Source organism: Bubalus bubalis, chromosome 8 (assembly GCF_019923935.1).
Source record: "Bubalus bubalis isolate 160015118507 breed Murrah chromosome 8, NDDB_SH_1, whole genome shotgun sequence".
Lineage (NCBI taxonomy): Eukaryota > Metazoa > Chordata > Mammalia > Artiodactyla > Bovidae > Bubalus > Bubalus bubalis.
This window is the reverse complement of record NC_059164.1, coordinates 60,274,897-60,293,373: the sequence shown is the minus strand read 5'-3', so window position 1 is coordinate 60,293,373 and position 18,477 is coordinate 60,274,897. Positions and strand designations below refer to the sequence as shown.

At 43.2% G+C, this 18,477-nt stretch overlaps 1 protein-coding gene across 2 annotated transcripts in view; it reads right to left on the bottom strand.

Moving 5' to 3' along the window:
- AOAH (acyloxyacyl hydrolase) overlaps nucleotides 1-18,477 on the bottom strand; it is a 190,345-nt gene that overhangs the window by 100,026 nt on the left and 71,842 nt on the right. For both annotated transcript variants that reach the window (XM_006053721.4, XR_006552793.2), the window contains exons 7-12: nucleotides 18,396-18,466; nucleotides 7,962-8,022; nucleotides 6,808-6,878; nucleotides 5,888-5,936; nucleotides 2,307-2,355; nucleotides 17-111 (exon numbers count right to left, since the gene is read on the bottom strand). In XM_006053721.4, the coding sequence (XP_006053783.2) occupies nucleotides 17-111; nucleotides 2,307-2,355; nucleotides 5,888-5,936; nucleotides 6,808-6,878; nucleotides 7,962-8,022; nucleotides 18,396-18,466 (396 nt within the window). The remainder of the gene's footprint in view (nucleotides 1-16; nucleotides 112-2,306; nucleotides 2,356-5,887; nucleotides 5,937-6,807; nucleotides 6,879-7,961; nucleotides 8,023-18,395; nucleotides 18,467-18,477) is intronic.

Genomic DNA, 18,477 nt, shown 5'->3' with positions numbered 1-18,477 from the left:
TGCCAAAATCACTTACCAAAGACATCTGCGAAGCTGTGATCCAGTCAGGAGGGATGTGGAAATAAGCCCCAGCTGAGTCCCCCAGCAAAATGACTCCCCTGGGCTGTGAACCTAGGGGGCACAATTTATTTGCATTATTTATGCACTCAAGTAGTTTGGAGCCTCCAGGTTAGGTAGGTGGGTGAGCACATACCCTGGTGTGTATTCCATGCATGGAGCATCATAACAGTGATACATTGCCACTTTTTGAGTGTTGGAGGATGAGGGGCACAGCATTTAGGAGCTGAATGAGATTTCTAGGCCACTGAAATTGCCAACTAAGCTGTAGAGATGCAGGTGTGTTTCCTAGCTCCGCATAAAACAAACTGCTGTGCAACCTCTTAAGTGAATGATGGATGAATAAAAACATCAGAAGTTTATCTGAACTCAGAAATATGCCCAGATTTTGGTCCTGAAAAATTGCTTTCTTGGAAAGCATACCCATTTCTATTATAATTCACTTTAGGAATTAGTGATATCATGGAGCAATTTTGATTTTTCAAGCATGTTATGGATTTTTAAAGTCCTGAATCTATAAAGGCAAAAGCACGGAATGGACAATTATGGCTGATTGATGGAGAAATGGAAAAATAAAGTCACTGTGCAGCCTTGTACATTTGAGGTTACAAATCACTTAATCTGATTCTGAGGAATTCACCCATGGGTGATGCATGTACTCTTCCAAAATTCTTAAAGTCCTGAAAGAATCAAGTGATGCCTCCCAGAGTCAGAGAGGAGAGCTTCCTTTCCCCACCTACAAACCCCCTGAATCAGGTCCAAGGATGGTCCAGCCTTACTCCAACGGCTCCCTATCTCAGGACTCTGGGACAGCTAGCATTTGGCTACGCAACTGGGGACTGAGAAGGCCCAGGACATCGAGGAGGGGATGGGATTTACGGAATCCAAGAGACTTCCCATAGTGACCCCAGAGCTTCACACCATGGTTTCACTCAATGTTTATTTATTCATTTACTTGTTAATTCATTCTTTTATTCATGCAACAGCATTTCTAAATGGTATGACTTATGTATTGGGTCCTTACATTTTCTACCTCTATCCTACTCCCCGACAGTTTACAGACATTAGACTTTAAGTTGATTGAGGACAAGGACTATATCATGTTTGCCCATGAAAACTCAGAGCCAAGTATAGACCTTGGTGCATAATAGGAATAGGTATTCATGAAATATCCTGTTGAGTGAATGAAATATTTTTAAATGTTAGGAAAAAGCACTGCCTAAACAAAAATAGTGGTGCTACCATAGGGTCTTGTGTGAAGCTCTTTGGGCATCAGCAGTGCCATGTTTTCAGCACTATGTGGTTGGTATTAATAAGTTTCTCCTAAGAGTACTGGTAGGCTTCCCGAGTGGCGCAGTGGTAGAGAAACCACCTGCCAATGCAGGAGACGCGAGAAATGTGCTTCAATCCCTGGGTTGCAGAGATCCCCTGGAGGAGGAAATGGAAACCCTCTCCAGTATTATTGCCTGGGAAATCCCATGGACAGAGAAGCCTGGCAGGCTACAGTCCATGGGGTCTCAAAAGAGTTGGACATGACTTAGCCCCCAAACAAAGAGTACAAAGACTACTGGTGGCCCAGGGGTCTGTGGCACATGGGCATTTAGAATACAGAGCTTTTGTTCAAGTGTTTTCGGGAACTCTCAGTGGTTATAGTTTGGCGGCCTCCCTCAAGTTACCCACATACAAGCCTTTAACCCATTTGCCACAAGGACTCTGTCAGTACAAGCCCAGATGTCTGAGCTTATGGTGTATTGAGAAGGACACAGAGCAGAATGAAAATTATCACCTCCACTTATTTTCTTATCTGGAGAAGTGCTGGATTTCAGTTACCATGGTATCTATTTTACAGCCTTTAAGAAAAAAACTGAATTTTATATTTGTGTATAGTTGATTAATAATGTGTTAGTTTCAGTTGTACTACAAAGTGATTCAGTTGAGCATATACAAGTATCTATTGTTTTTCAAATTCGTTTCACAATTAGGTTGTTACATAATATTCAGCAGAGTTCCCTGTGCTATACAATAGGTCCTTGTTGGTTATCCATTTTAAAAGTAGTAGTGTGTACATGTCCATCCAAAACTCCCTAAGTATCCCTCTAATAACTTTCCAGTCACCCAATAAAGGAATCAGTTAAACTCATTATGCTGTAGCATCAGGCATTTCCTCATTTGTCTGTTCAATTCAATTTGACTCAGACTAGAAAAGAATATTCTATTAGGATAAGTACACTGATTTTCACCATTCATACCTTCACAGAATTTCTTCTCGTATGGGATTCCATCCTTTGGATCAACACCCTTTAAGAGAGAAGTGATGAGATTAGCAGTTTGCTTTTAAATTTATGAGACACAAGTACAAAATCCTCCCCAGATGGCTTTTAAAGCACAAAGGCAAATCAGTAGATAAAATCCTTTAAAGTCTCTTGAGCCCTTAATCCAAGGTAGCAACATTCTACATAAGTGAGTTGGCTTTAAGGACCTGGGGGCAGGAATAAGGAGAGATCCAGAAACTGGACCATCTTGTTCAGAAGGATGCAGGGCAGGGCTCTGAGCGCTGGAAGTGTCACTGGGGGGAGCACTGAGGGTCCAGTCAGTGCTGGGACACAGGGTCAGAGTGGGCTCAGCGGTCTCTGAACTGGAGCTCTAAGTATCCTGACTTCTCCAGTGCCTAAGGAGCGATGCTTCTAGAGCAGTGATTCTCAACAGGGCTGGTTTTAAGGCAGCCCCCTACCCGCCCCTGCCCTGCACCCATCCCCAGGGGACTTTGGCAATGTCCGGAGACATCTTTGGTTGTTACAGTGCGGGGAGGGGGAGCTACAGGCATTTAGTGGGGGAGAGGCCAGAGATGCTGCTGACCATCCTACATTTTTCAAGGCAGCCTGGACCATAAGACATCATCCCAAATGTTGATACAATGAGACTGAGAAACCCATCAGTGAGGTTGAGCTTGTGAGTTGGACAGGGTTACCATAGCTGAGGGCACTTCCTAACACTGAATGCTAAGTCTGTGCATTAGTAAGTAACTGGTCCTTGGAAGGTTCAAGCACAGTCTGGATAACCCTAAGGAAAAGTTAATACACATATATAGTTATGTTTTTTGTTTTGTTTTGCTTGTCAAACTCTGGTCTGGAGAGCACTGGCATTCCACTAGATAGTAATGGTATTAACAGGTTCTAGGAAGAGCCTGATGGTCAGAGATGTATTGGAAACAGTGTTCACTCTCTTGGTCTTGGGGGCTCCCAGTGTGCAATAAAACATTAAAGACGCTGAGAAATTCGGAAGTAAAGCAAACTGTTTAGGCTTACTTGACCCAGTACTTTCTAAACCTGGGTGTAACACCCCTCCTCCTGTATCTTTTAACCTCCCACTTGACAGCGGAGTTCCTGAACACAGTTAGGGAAATGTTGGACTTGGTGGTTGCAAAATCCTCTCTGAGTTCATGGTTTTGTGATTCTGGGAGTCATTTTTCCTCTATGGAAAGGGATAGGTGTGAAGGTCATGTGTCTTTTTCCTATTAACTGATGATGAACTCTGAGTCTTGGCTCTCTGGGCTCCTGGTGGATTTCCACTGTCAGACTTTATTTTTTGGGGCTTCAAAATCACTGCAGGTGGTGATTGCAGCCATGAAATTAAAAGACACTTACTCCTTGGAAGGAAAGTTATGACCAACCTAGATAACATATTAAAAAGCAGAGACATTACTTTGCCAACAAAGGTCCATCTAGTCAAGGTTATGGTTTTTCCAGTGGTCATGTATGGATGTGAGAGTTGGACTGTGAAGAAAGCTGAGCACTGAAGAATTGATGTTTTTGAACTGTGGTGTTGGAGAAGACTCTTGAGAGTCCCTTGGACTGCAAGGAGATCCAACCAGTTCATTCTAAAGGAGATCAGTCCTGGGTGTTCTTTGGAAGGACTGATGCTAAATCTGAAACTCCAATACTTTGGCCACCTCATGCGAAGAGTTGACTCATTGGAAAAGACTCTGATGCTGGGAGGGATTGGGGGCAGGAGGAGAAAGGGATGACAGAGGATGAGATGTCTGGATGGCATCACTGACTTGATGGACATGGGTTTGGGTGAACTCCAGGAGTTGGTGATGGACAGGGAGGCCTGGCGTGCTGTGATTCATGGGGTTGCAAAGGATCAGACACGACTGAGCAACTGAACTGAACTGAATTGAGCACTGTCTCTTATTGGCCTTCCATATGTAGGTGGGGTCACACGTCAGAGGCAGGGATGGGGTCATGGAACCAAGATAGGAGCTTCACATACTAATAACCTCTGTGTCATCCAACAGGACGGCTAAGATTGACTCTAACAGAACAAGAGCTGCCTTAGGGATCCTGACACCTCCATACCTTAAGACTAGGGGTGATGTCTTCCCCTCCTCATGAGAAGGCAATTTGACTAATGATAGGGTAGGTGGGTGGGCTATACTGGGGTACAATCTGTCTTGCTCTCCACATCCCAGAAACAACAGACCATCAGTGTCCTGGAGAGAAGAAACTATTTACAGAAACTTTCTCCTCTTCATCCAAGCAAATTAGGCAGCCATTCAGAGGCAATTTATCTTGAACCTGCTGCTGCTGCTGCTAAGTCGCTTCAGTTGTGTCCGACTCTGTGCGACCCCATAGACGGAAGCCCACCAGGCTCCCTTGTACCTGGGATTCTCCAGGCAAGAACACTGGAGTGGGTTGCCATTTCCTTCTCCAATGCATGAAAGTGAAAAGTGAAAGGGAAGTCGCTTAGTCGTGTCCCACCCTCAGCGACCCCATAGACTGCAGCCCACCAGGCTCCTCCATCTATGGGATTTTCCAAGCAAGAGGACTTGAGTGGGGTGGAATCTTAAACTTCAAGGCCTCTTGTTTGTATGGTCCCTGCCTGTGTGAGTGCTGGGAGCAGCTGGGAGCTGTAGAGTGTTCTAGGTGGAGAGGAGTCTGGCTGCAGTCAGAACCATGTTTCCACTTAAGCACTCCTGGTAAATTGGAAAAGAGATCTCAAAAGAAAGGGACCTGAATTTCCAAGACTCCAGGAATTTGTTAAGATTTCTTTTATCATTCTAGTTAATCATACTTTTATACTTGATTTTGTATTTGGTATACTTTTTCCTTCATGCTGCTGCTGCTAAGTCGCTTCAGTCGTGTCCGACTCTGTGCGACCCCATAGATGGCAGCCCACCAGGCTCCCCCGTCCCTGGGATTCTCCAGGCAAGAACACTGGAGTGGGTGAGGACCCCTCAAATCCTATAAGTTCAAGACCTCACAAAATTTAGATTTGCTGCCATTACTGTCCTCAGATAAGTGTTTGGCTTTTCTCCTTCCTTCCCTTTTCTCTACTGGAAGCTACTTAGCTATTATTCATAAGGAACCAGGGTAACAGCATAGATGCTTCGGGATGTAGGTAGTGGGGAAACTACAGGTAATTTCCACTCTGCCTGGCTAGCCTTATGAAACAGGAAAAAAATGGCTGCAATGAAACGGTGACAGCATGTGATTTGCTCCACCAGCTGTTTGGGTTGCTGTAAAAAGTTTGCTAACACCACGATTCACTTAATTTCACCCTGTTTCAGACACAACCAAGGAGTTAGATGTGAGTGACCTTAAACAAGACTTACAGTGGCTGTGACTGAGAGAGCCTCAGCTCTCATTACATCACTGGCACTTTTCACGTGTGATTGGATTCTATGCCCCTCTTTCAAACAGCAGAAAGAGAGTTGCCTTAGCCTACCATCTTATCTTCTTCCTCAGGTCTGACTAAGCAAACAGGCAATGGGCTTGTAAGGAGGGCAGAAAGCCAGAGAATAGGGTTAAGTCTGAATTTAGTTGCTTACCCAAATGCCGTTACAGTTTGAATCTTGATACGAGTCCCAGTTGTCTGGCCTACAGAGAGGACAGCCACATTAGTCTTCAGCATATATTTATCACTCTGAATGTCAGCTTCACAAATGAAGGAATGAATCAATGAGCGCTACACCAAGTGTCACTGATGCCCAACAGGTTCTTCAAGGGAAAATGCCACACACCATTGTGTGTTGTGGCCCACAGAACCCTTACTCGGCCTCTTTGTCATTCTCTTGGCTTTGGGTATTTGCTGGGAGCTGGGGACCAAATGCAGCCTTTGCATAACTGACTACGTTCATGGGTGGTGTTGTTGGGTAATGGTGCTGATGAGCGTAATGAACACATCTGCAGTCTATTTTCTTCAGACAGGCGACACCATTAAAGTTACGCCTCTAAAGTCCCAAACATCTGGTTAATGCTTCCGCACTGTAGTCTCAGCTAAGATGAAGGCTGGCATATCCAGTCTGAGTTCTCAGATGTGATTGGCTGAACATCACCCTGGGACTAAAATGAAACCAGCACTCTACTCCCTGCAGTCCTTGCCTTACTCTTGGTGGAAAAGGCTACTGTTTCTGGGCCCAGGGCTGCCTGTAGAGCTCAAGCAGGCGGATGGATAAATGTCCACAATAACCTGTCTGCTCACTTGTTTCTTCCACTAGACTGTAAACTCGTATTTCTATTTGTTTACCATGCAGCATGATGCAGAGTGCTTGGCAATGCTCGATGAGCATTTTGGGGGGCAATAAAATGAACAATTACTGTTTTTTTTCATTGAGTTTTACTTCAGTGAGGACACGGAGGTCCCTTCTCTCTGTAAGCACGAATCCCCTAGGCTGGAGGAGATAATCATGCCTCCCGCCTCCTTTTCAGAAGGTAATTTTCAAAATCAGTGATGAGCAGAGACCGTTACCTTCTGCCTGGGTACGCCATCTTGTTGCTGTCGTTGCAATCTCTCCCTCGCCAGTAAAAGCCCCGCAGTGTCTGAAAGTGAAGAGCACACACAGGAAGGGTCAGTTCTGCTCTGATGTTGTCCACAGTGAAGGCCAGTCTGAGCTGTTAGAGGGGTATTGACATCTGCAGTTTCAAATTCAAATATAGTCTGAGAACATCAGAGATTACTAAGAAAATTAAGATGAATATGCTAAGACCTCCTGAGTGAGGTGAAATATAATATGGTGCCAGGGCCAATCACAGGTGTACTATGCATGTGTGTGTGTGTGCACGCTGTTGTGTGTGCGCCAATATGTGACAGCATGGGGGTGCACCTGTGTGAATTTGCAAATACGTGAGCATGTGTACATTCACATGGGTGGTTATGCAAATGCATGTTTCACACACACGTGTCTGTGTGTACATGTGTGTTCATATGTATGTGTCTATGTGTACTTCCACACACAGCAGGGCCATCCAACTCCCTGAACTTTCTCTATTAATCATCAATCTTCTTAGGCCCCAAAGCAATTGGTTTATTTTGTCCAACAATTAATAATTTTACTGAATAATTAAAAACTCTAGCCAAACTGGTTACTTGCATGGATTTATTATATTTTTGACATGTCTGATTCAAAAGGATTAAGAGCCACGATGATGTCAAACAATGCTTTTATTGCTCAAATTGCCAGGTAGAGTATCTGAGATCCCATCAACTTTGGAAAGTTTGTGACATCTGTTACTTGCTTGTTGAATTTCACAGAGAATATTATGATATCCTAACTGTTCTAAATCAAACATGTGCACACAAACACATATACACTTTTAAAAAGTAAGTTAAAATATAATTAAGAATTTTGAAAATAATTCATGACATGTTTTCAAGATAACTGTTATCCCCATGGAGAATTCCAGCTGGGAATGGCTTCAGGAAATGAAAACAGTCTAGGACTAAGATCCACTTTGATGGTCCATGTGGAGATAGCATAAAGGTATATAAACATTATAAAATGGTGTATTATCAAATTAATAATACATTCAAATGGCATTCAATCTTGTCTTATTAAAGGAAAGAAATTTATAGGAAGCAATGCAATATTTACTGAACGTCTGGTTATTCTTAACAATACTTACTGGGAAATCACTATATTTGTCTGAATCGGCATCTTTGAATGGCACAGAATTTTGTATAGTTCTAGAAGAAAGAAAATGAAACACCTGTGAGCTAAGAAAAAAGAAAGTGTGTTTGTGAAAATAAATACAGACATGTTTAGATATGACTGTGTTGAGTTTACTTAACAAAATCCCATTCTAAAAATAAAATTAAGGGCCTAAATAAAAATTTAAAAAGTAAAGATAAAATTAGTACCAGCCCAACTTTGTTTATTCCTACTCGCCACTCAACAGAATGATTTTCTCTCTGACATTTTACTTGGCCTATATGGGTAAGTAAAATATAATGAACTCAAGTTTTAGAGGGCATGGGATATGGCTGTTGAGGTCCTCAGGAAAGGAGACTGCATTTTTGGTCCAGTCAATGAACTTAGTACTAGAGATTTTACACATTTTACACATTCTGGGACAGAAGTCTTTTCTTAAGCTTCTCCTCTTTTAAATCACTTCATCTGAGAACCGTTAGGCATTTAGTTGTCACTCCCCTTCAAGAGCCAGGTGTAATTGATGTGGTTGATGATCGAGCAGTTAATGCCAAGAACTACAGATACCTCCTTTGAGCCAGGATTTCCCCTAAGTCCTCACTACCAGACTTTCCCCAGCTTCCAAATGCCAAACACTGTTTTCCCTTTAGGAGAATCACTTACAGAGTAGCAGGCAAGTGCCATCATATGGCACTTGGAGCATCTTGGAGCTTAGAATGTAGAGCGAGTAACATGCTCCCTTATGCTGCTGCTGCTGCTGCATCGCTTCAGTCATGTCCGACTCTGTGCGACCCCATAGACGGCAGCCAACCAGGCTTCCCGTCCCTGGAATTCTCCAGGCAAGAACACTGGAGTGGGTTGCCATTTCCTTCTCCAATGCATGAAAGTGAAAAGTGAAAGTGAAGTCGCTCAGTCGTGTCCGACTCTGGTGACCCCATGGACTGCAGCCTACCAGGCTCCTCCATCCATGGGATTTTCTAGGCAAAAGTACTGGAGTGGGGTGCCATTGCCTTCTCCATGCTCCCTTATAGGTTTTAGTAAATGGTCTTCTGAATCAAGAGCTTCTCAGCAGTTCTGAGAGTCTCAAGGCTAGCGAATTCAGCCAGAGCAAGCATGGAGCCTAACTGGTGGTGTGGAGCCTGTCTTAGGAGCTCTGGGATGGTGCAGCCACTGGAAGTCCACTTTACAGATCTCTTGCAGATGACATGCCCTGTAAGAATAGGTAAAGTTCTCCTATGTATGTATTTGACCTTTTGGATAGTTGTTTTAGGCTCCTAGTTGAGAAAAGGAGGAAAGACACAGAGCAAGAGAAAGAATAAGAGGAAGAGTGGGAGGGAGAGGGATGGGGTAGGGAGGAGAGAGAGGATGAATAAATCCACACAGCCATATTATCAATCTGAGAAAAAGCACTGGGTAAAAGGTCTCTCTCAATGATGCCAAAACTATCTCCTTCTACCTTTGCCACCTTCGGGGTGAGAGTTTGTCCTTGAAGGAAGGAACAATGAGTTATTTCTAGAATTAGAACGTTTGGTCATTAAATTAACCTTTACTTGTTTATTTTAAAGGCTCAAAGTAACTAACCAAAACCATACATTCTAGACATGCATGGGTAAATTGGCCATCCTAAATCTCATAAGTTGTAATTTACATAAACTCCACAATCCCTTATTCATAGCCTGCATATCCAAACAGTCCTGAAAACCAAGAGTGGTTTCTTATTTTCAATGTTGAAGCTAATTTATTTGATGGCAAAATTTGACCTAAACCAATCTAAGGCAATTCATAACCTATACCCTACTTAATATGACTATCCATATATTTCTCTGCTGAAATATAAATGTGTTTAATCAGGAGTGCTAAGAGTGTGAGTGTGGGGAGTTATAGTATACGCATGATATGTCACTTTCTTAAAATCTGGGAAATTCTGAATTCCAAATTACATCTGGCTCCAAGGTTTTGGATAAAGCATTGTTGACTTTTACTATCATTGCTTCTGCAAAATTGTATATAAATTTGAAACATTGTGTATCCTTAGAGGTACCTGGTTGTATGCTTAAATATTCATTCATTCATTCCATAGCTATTTTTGAAGTCCCTACCATGTGCCAGACATCATATTAGATATTAAGGATGAGTATTAGATACATTTCCTATGCTAGAAGAACTCAGTGTTGGGTGGGGAAAACAATGCATTAATAGATAGCTACAGTGCTATGGAGAAAATTCTCTAAAAGGGTTGTGCACGCAGAGGGAAGACATTTCCCTCTCTACAGGGAAGGAGGCAATCTTAAGGAGAAAGTTAAAGGATTAGAAAGCATTTTCAAAACAAGTAATTTTGTGACAGGCATTCTAGTAGGAAGGAAAAATATGGGAAGCCCTTTAACATAGCTCTAGGTTCTGAAATTAGACTCCTTGGATTTGAATCTCAGGTCTGCTGTACATAACCTTAAGGCAAATTATTTCATCATTTTTACATCTGTTGGCTCATTTGTAAATGGGGTCAATGTCAGTACCTGCTTCCTTGGACTGTTGCAAAGACTAAATGAGTTGTTACATGTGAAGCAAGGAAGACCTGTGCCAAGCATGTGATAAGTATTCACAAAATATTAGCTCTTTTCTTTATTATGCACAGTGCTAACAGCTATTCCAAGGGTGGCTTCTAGGACTGGGCAAACAGGCCTAAGTTGTCTGCTCTTATGACATTTTAGTTTCTGGATATATCCCCAATTCAACCCATGGATTCTCTTCAGATTTTCAGGTTCCCAGCCATACAATGTCCAATCCAGTTATGCACGCCCGTTATTTTTAGATAATTTTACCGTAAACTTCTTTGCTGTAAGTACCTTCACAGCAAGCATTTTTGTTACAAACATTCTCACTGTGTAACTAATTGGCCATAAGACAATTTTGCCATAAAAGGTAAAATGACTGGTTGATAGTTTGTTTTGATATGTATCATACAAAAATCATGACAAATGATGATGATTAGCCCGAAGAGCCAGTTTCTTATTTCTAAACACACTGCAGTAGAGGAGAAAGAGGCTGAGCGCCTGAAAAATTGCAGGTTTGAGCTCACATTTCCCATAAACCTCTGGAATGTTTATCAACAGACATGTGACAAGATGCCAGGATCACACAACAGTATAGAGGCTTTCCTAACACAATACAAATGTGTGTGTGCTCAGAGGTGTCCGACTCCTGCAACCCCATGGACTGTAGCCCACCAGGCTCCTTTCTAGGCAAAAACACAGGGATGGGATGCAATACAAAACTTGGGTATAAATACACATCCTAGTATTTGGAAGTTGATACCTCCTCTAACAAAGGAAGAAATTTTAGCAAAAAGAAAAACTGTGATGCTGAATGAGGAGGCGAATCATTGTGTAAAACACCAAGAATGAAAGACCTGGAAGACAAGTGCTCAGGCACAAGTCACAGAATAAGGTCACTCATCTGCACAGTAGTGCTGTTAAATCTATGCACCCTTTAAATGGACTTCCCTGGTGGCTCAGATGGTAAAGCATCTGCCTACAATGTGGGAGACCCGGGTTCAATCCCTGGGTTGGGAAGATCTCCTGGAGAAGAAAATGGCAACCCACTCCAGTACTCTTGCCTGGAAAATCCCATGGATGGAAGAGACTGGTAGGCTACAGTCCATGGGGTTGCAAAGAGTTGGACATGACTGACTTTCACTTTTCACCCTTTAAATATATTCAGATATTTTGTATTTAGTAATAAAGCCTCTTTAATTGTGTAATTAGCCTCATGGCTAATTAGTTATATGGTGAAACTAATGTTTGTGGCAGCAAAGATGTTTAAAACAGAAAACTTACAGTGAAGATACCTAGAACTCCAGTTATCACCTTGGCTGGTGCAGCTGATCACCTGCTTGCTGCTCCTGCCCTTTGCCTGGGGTCTGGCTGACAAGCTTGACCCAGTGAGCAATTGTGACTGCAGCTGAATGTTATTCGTTACATAATATTGAGCTATTCAAGCTCAAAACGCCTAAAACTGTGTCATGAAACTGGGGCATTACGACAAAAGAAAACTAGGGAAAAGAAAGTATCCATGAGTATCTGCCTCACATTTGAATCCCAGGCAGCAGTGCCGGGTCAGAGGGGCTCTGTTTCCTCTGCACGTGCATGTGTTACATGCATCTCTGTAAGATGCAGCGAAAGCAGAGCAAACCATGGAAAGACACATCCTGACATGTTTACGTGGCTCACTGTGTGGTGGGGATAGGGACTGAGGTGAGTGGCAAGAGCGGGGCAAAAGCAAGAAGGAACAAAGGAAAAAAGCCAAGAACGATGAAATAAAAATGCAATTAACACAGGATATGATAGCCTGTGTGAATTTATGTGAAATAATACATAGGTGGGCTTAAGCATTTGGCAATTCAATAAAAAGAATAAATTATCGATATTAAGAGGGGACCCTCCTGACTCACCATTGCTGGAATAAAAAAAAATTAGGCAGTGTATAGGCACTGTGAATTCTGATCAGAACAAAACAACAAAATCGTTGGTTGCCCCAAGGTAGTAGCCTGGTATCCTACACATTTGTGTCTCTAATAAATTAGTGTTTTTTCTTTGTTTATTCATTTGTTTCTTCACTGAGTCCCTACTGAGGTCAAGCACTGTGGTAGGGACCAGGGCTAAAAAGTTGACCAAGAAATGGTTTCCTCACTCTTCAAAAGCTGTTGGTAGGTGTGGGAGACTGATGGGGAAGCAGCCAGGGAAGAACAGGGTGCAGGAGCAAGTGCCGGGGAGTGCGGGGTACCGAGGAGCCTAGCTACGTGGCTGAAGACAGGCTGGGAGCTGGAAAACTTCTTACCATGGGTGGAGAGGCCACCATTGCATTTTGAAGGCATTAGAACAAACAGCAGGGCACAGGGAGAGGCAAGGAGCAGGAAAGGCATTCTTATTGGAGGGGATTTTATGGAAGGGTTAATGCAGTACAAGACATGTAGGTCTTGTCTTTACTACCTGCTGACTGTGTTAGTGGATCAGGCATTAAATGAACTAGAACCAACTTGTTCATCTGAAAGTGGGGCTCAGGGTCAAGGGACAGACAGTGTAGTGGTTCTGGGTCCAAATATCATATGTATCCATGACTAGTTCTGTGACTTGGGGAAAATAACTTTACATATTTAAAAAGGGGGACAAAAATGGGGTCAGCTAACAGGGCTTCATTTACAAGAGTTCTTGGTAAAGAGACAGTACTGGGTTATTCTTCCTTGTCTTTATTATCACTGAGCCACAGGTTATTTGAAGAATAAATGAGGTTGCATATAAATGTGCTTTATAAACCAAACAGCACTGAATAAATTGTGACCTGGTATGAATTATACTAGAAGCACAATGTTTTAGAAGAAGAAAAACATATTGCTTTTTCATAAAAAGAATTTCCCGTTTAAATTGGGCCAGGAAAATCTCTGGCCACAGATGCTCTTGAATTCAGTGTTTCAAAGGTGGTTCAATTGCAGAGATGTCATTTTGGTCCTGCAGGCCCACGTTTGACACAGAAAATGTAATGATGATTTCAGCAAGGAGGAGACAGGAGTCTCAATTCAACAAGAGCTAGGTATGATGAAATGATCAGGGGCCTGGGGACCTAGGGACCTGGCTGTCTCTCAGCCTCCCAGCATCTTCTTTCATGTCTGATAGTCCCCCTCCACTCCTCATATCCTGATGCTGTCCACCTCCACCTCTATTCATGAAAAGCAGTGTTGATAACTGTTTCCGGGATCTAGGCCAGCACTTTGCACAGCTGGCTTACAGGAACTCATGTGGGCAGATGAACCAGGAAAAGTTTTCAAACTAAGAGGTTCTGAATGTGGGTCAGAAGCACAGCCTTCTCTTCTCCTGAGATACTTTCAAAGCAGACTGGGGGCTGTTCAGTGGCTTTAGCTTCCATGAAGCTGATGAGATGAAGGATGGAGGAACATAGGAAAAGTGCCTCTGTTGTGGGCTCAACTGTGTTCACCAAAGAGAGCTGTTGAGGTTCTAACCCTTGGTCCCTGTGAATGGGAACTTACTTGGAAAGAGGATGTTTGCAGATGTTAAGTTTGGATGAGGTTATTAGTTCAGTTCAGTTCATTTCAGTCACTCAGTCATTGTCACCCCATGGACCTTCAGCACTCGAGGCTTCCCTGTCCATCACCAATTCCCAGAGCTTGCTAAACTCATGTTAATCAAGTCGATGATGCCATCCAGCCATCTCATCCTCTGTCATTCACTTCTCCTCCTACCTTCAATCTTTCCCAGCATCAGGGTCTTTTCCAATGAATCAGTTCTTTGAATCAGGTGGCCAAAGTGTTGGAGCTTCACCTTCAGCACCAGTCCTTCCAATGAATATTCAGGACTGATTTCCTTTAGGAGGTCATTAGAGTGGTCCCAACATTACCAGATGGCCAACATTGAAATCAGATTGATTATATTCATTGCAGCCAAAGATGGAAAAGCCCTATACAGTCAGCAAAAACAAGACCGGGAGCTGACTGTGGCTCAGATCATGAACTCCTTACTGCCAATTTCAGACTTAAATTGAAGAAAGTGGGGGAAACCACTTAACCATTCAGGTATGACCTAAATCAAATTCCTTACAATTAACAGTGGAAATGAGAAATAGATTTAAGGGACTAGATCTGATAGACAGAATGCCTGATGAACTATGGACGGAGGCTCATGACACTGTACAGGAGACAGGGATTAAGACCATCCTCAAGAAAAAGAAATGCAAAAAAGCAAAATAGCTGTCTGAGGAGGCCTTACAAATAGCTGTGAAAAGGAGAGAAGGGAAAAGCAAAGAAGAAAAGGAAAGATATACCCATTTGAATGTGGAGTTCCAACCAATAGCAAGGGGAGATAAGAAAGCCTTCCTTAGCTATCAGTACAAAGAAAAGAGGAAAACAACAGAATGGGAAAGACTAGAGATCTCTTCAAGAAAATTAGAGATACCAAGGGAACATTTCATGCAAAGATGGGCTCAATAAAGGACAGAAATGGTATGGACCTAACAGAAGCAGAAGATATTAAGAAGAGGTGGCAAGAATACACAGAAGAATTGTGAAAAAAAGATCTTCATGACCTAGATAATCATGATGGTGTGATCACTCACCTAGAGCCAGACATCCTGGAATGTGAAGTCAAGTGGGCCTTAGAAAGCATCACTACGAACAAAGCTAGTGGAGGTGATGGAATTCCAGTGGAGCTATTTCAAATCCTGAAAGATGATGCTGTGAAAGTGCTGCACTCAACATGTCAGCAAATTTGGAAAACTCAGCAGTGGCCACAGGACTGGAAAAGGTCAGTTTTCATTCCAATCCCAAAGAAAGGCAATGCCAAAGAATGCTCAAACTACCACACAGTTGCACTCATCTCACACGCTAGTAAAGTAATGCTCAAAATTCTCCAAGCCAGGCTTCAGAAATATGTGAACTGTGAACTTCCAGATGGTCAAGCTGGTTTTAGAAAAGGCAGAGGAACCAGAGATCAAATTGCCAACATCCGCTGGATCATGGAAAAAGCAAGAGAGTTCCAGAAAAACATCTATTTATGCTTTATTGACTATGGCAAAGCCTTTGGCTGTGTGGATCACAATAAACTGTGGAAAATTCTGAAAGAGATGGAAATAGCAGACCACCTGACCTGCCTCTTGAGAAACCTATATGCAGGTCAGGAAGCAACAGTTAGAACTGGACATGGAACAACAGACTGGTTCCAAATAGGAAAAGGAGTGCGTCAAGGCTGTATTTTGTCACCCTGCATATTTGACTTCTATGCAGAGTACATCATGAGAAACTCTGGGCTGGAGGAAGCACAAGCTGGAATCAAGATTGCCGGGAGAAATATCAATAACCTGAGATATGCAGATGACACCACCCTTATGGCAGAAAGTGAAGAAGAACTAAAGAGCCTCTTGATGAAAGTGAAAGAGGAGAGTGAAAAAGTTGGCTTAAAGCTCAACATTCAGAAAACTAAGATCATGGCATCTGGTCCGGTCCCATCACTTCATGGCAAATAGATGGAGAAACGGTGGAAACAGTGGTTGACTTCTTTTTTGGGGGCTCCAAAATCACTGCAGATGGTGATTGCAGCCATGGAATTAAAAGACGCTTACTCCTTGGAAGGAAAGTTATGACCAACCTAAATAGCATATTAAAAAGCAGAGATATTACTTTGCCAACAAAGGTCCGTCTAGTCAAGGCTATGGTTTTTCCAGTGGTCATGTGTGGACGTGAGAGTTGGACCAAAAGAAAGCTGAGCGCCGAAGAACTGATGCTTTTGAACCGTGGCGTTGGAGAAGACTCTTGAAAGTCCCTTGGACTTCAGGGAGATCCAACCAGTCCATCCTAAAGGAGATCAGTCCTGGGTGTTCATTGGAAGGACTGAGGCTGAAGCTGAAACTCCAATACTTTGGCCATCTGATGCAAAGAGCTGACTCATTTGAAAAGACCCTGATGCTGGAAAAGATTGAGGGCAGGAGGAGAAGGGGACGACAGAGGATGAGATGGTTGGATGGCATCATCAACTCAATGGACATGGGTTTGGGTGGACTCCGGGAGTTGGTGATGTACAGGGAGGCCTGGCATGCTGCAGTTCATGCGGTCACAAAGAATTGGACACGACTGAGCAACTGAACTGAACTAATCCAATATGACTGGTTATAAAAGGAAAAGACAGACACACAGGGAAGATGTCCATGCACAAAGAGGAAGGCAGAGATGGAGAGATGCAGCTGCAAGCTCAGAGTTGCCAAGGATGGACAGCCACTGCCAGAAGCTAAGAGGTAAGGAGGATTCCACCCAGAGTCTCTGAAGGAATATCAGCGGGACTAGAGTCTCAGAGGGACCTTGCCCACACATTGCTTTCAAACTTTCAACCTCCAGAACTGGGAGAGAATACATTTCTATTGTTCTAAGCTACCCAGGTTGGGGTATTTTAGTACAGCAGCCTTACGAAATGAATACAACCTCTCAGTTCAGGTATAAGGCCTGACTCTCATCTCTGGAGAGTTCTCCCCTCTATCCCTTCACAATGAGAGCCAGGCTGGGCCAGAATGCACTCAAGTGATAGGAACTGCCTGCAGGAGAGTGAGAATAAAAGCAACAGGGGCCCGGGAAGATGGCATGGTCTCAGTGAATATGTTACAGAGAAGGAATATTATTTTGAGTCATAGCATTATCTGTACATGTAGCACCTGTGGTCTGGCTCCAAAACTAGAATGTGAGCACTCGGGAGGACATAGTTAACCAGGAGCCTAGGAACCTGCCATGTTCCCCCACCAGGGCTCAGGCCAACAGTCTGCATCTTTAAAACCTCCCAAATGGCTCTATAGCTTGAGTTGAGACATGGGAAAAACTGAGGTTCGGAGACATGAAGCAGCCCAAGTCCTCAAATCTGGCTCAAGACACAGCACTGCAGAGGAGTCCAAAAGGGGATGTTTCCAGAGAACAAGTGTGGTCCAATATACCTGGGGGTGTGTGTTGGGTCCTTGTGGCTGGGAAAAGTTACTTTTTTTTCAAACTTTTTGGCCACACCACGTGGCAGGTGGAATCATAGTTCCCCGACCAAGGATCAAACCCATGCCCCCGGCAGTGGAAGCAGAGTCTTAACCACTGGAAAGAAGTCCTGGAAAAATTACCTCTGTAAGACTCAGTTTCCTTATCTTCGAAATGGGAATAGTGATGGAATTATGAGAATTCAGTGCAGAAATGCAGTGGAAGTTCAGTATCTGGCCCTGGGAATAGTGGCCGTACAGTGGCAGGCAGCAGCCCTGCCACAGTTACAAGGGAAGCAGCTGGGTGGAAGGAGACCTATGCTATTTTGCCTCTTAGTCCAACGTGCCTCTCAGGATACTGTTCCATCTTTCAATATTCTGAACAGTAGTTACTATGACACCCAGCACAATCTTAGACAGGAGGGCTTGGGAATTCTGGACAGTATCTCTGCATTTGGAACCCTGTTCATAGATATTAGAGCTAAGGTTTTTAGGTAATAGGTTGCGCTCTTGAAAACAAAGGTCCTTTTCCAGCCTCATGAGTGCCTTGCACTAAAGATGCTCAGAGAGTCCTCACCATAATGGGTGGCTGACCTCGTCTGGATCTTACACAGCAAGGAGGGGCTGTCCTGTCCCCGGCGTGAGCATGCACTGGCAGGCAGGCTGTGTTCCAGCCCAGGACTGTAAGTCAGGCTTGGAGGTTCAAAGATGCTGGTATTCAGTATATTTCCAAAACGATTTGTTCTAAGCTAATTTGTCTTCTAGTTTCTATACAAGTCATGAGCAAGAAACATTTTCACCTTCAGAAAGATGCCTTTTAACTTGAAGATCATTTTCATCATTAGAAAACAGAAACCACTAAAGATGCTCTCCCCTGTTAGTGCTCAGGAGTGGGCATTCATATACATACAGTTTAATCTTCTGACAGATCTTGGCCAAAAATGGGAGTGAACAAATATCAGAACCACTTCTGGAGTACATCTGGTGAGAAA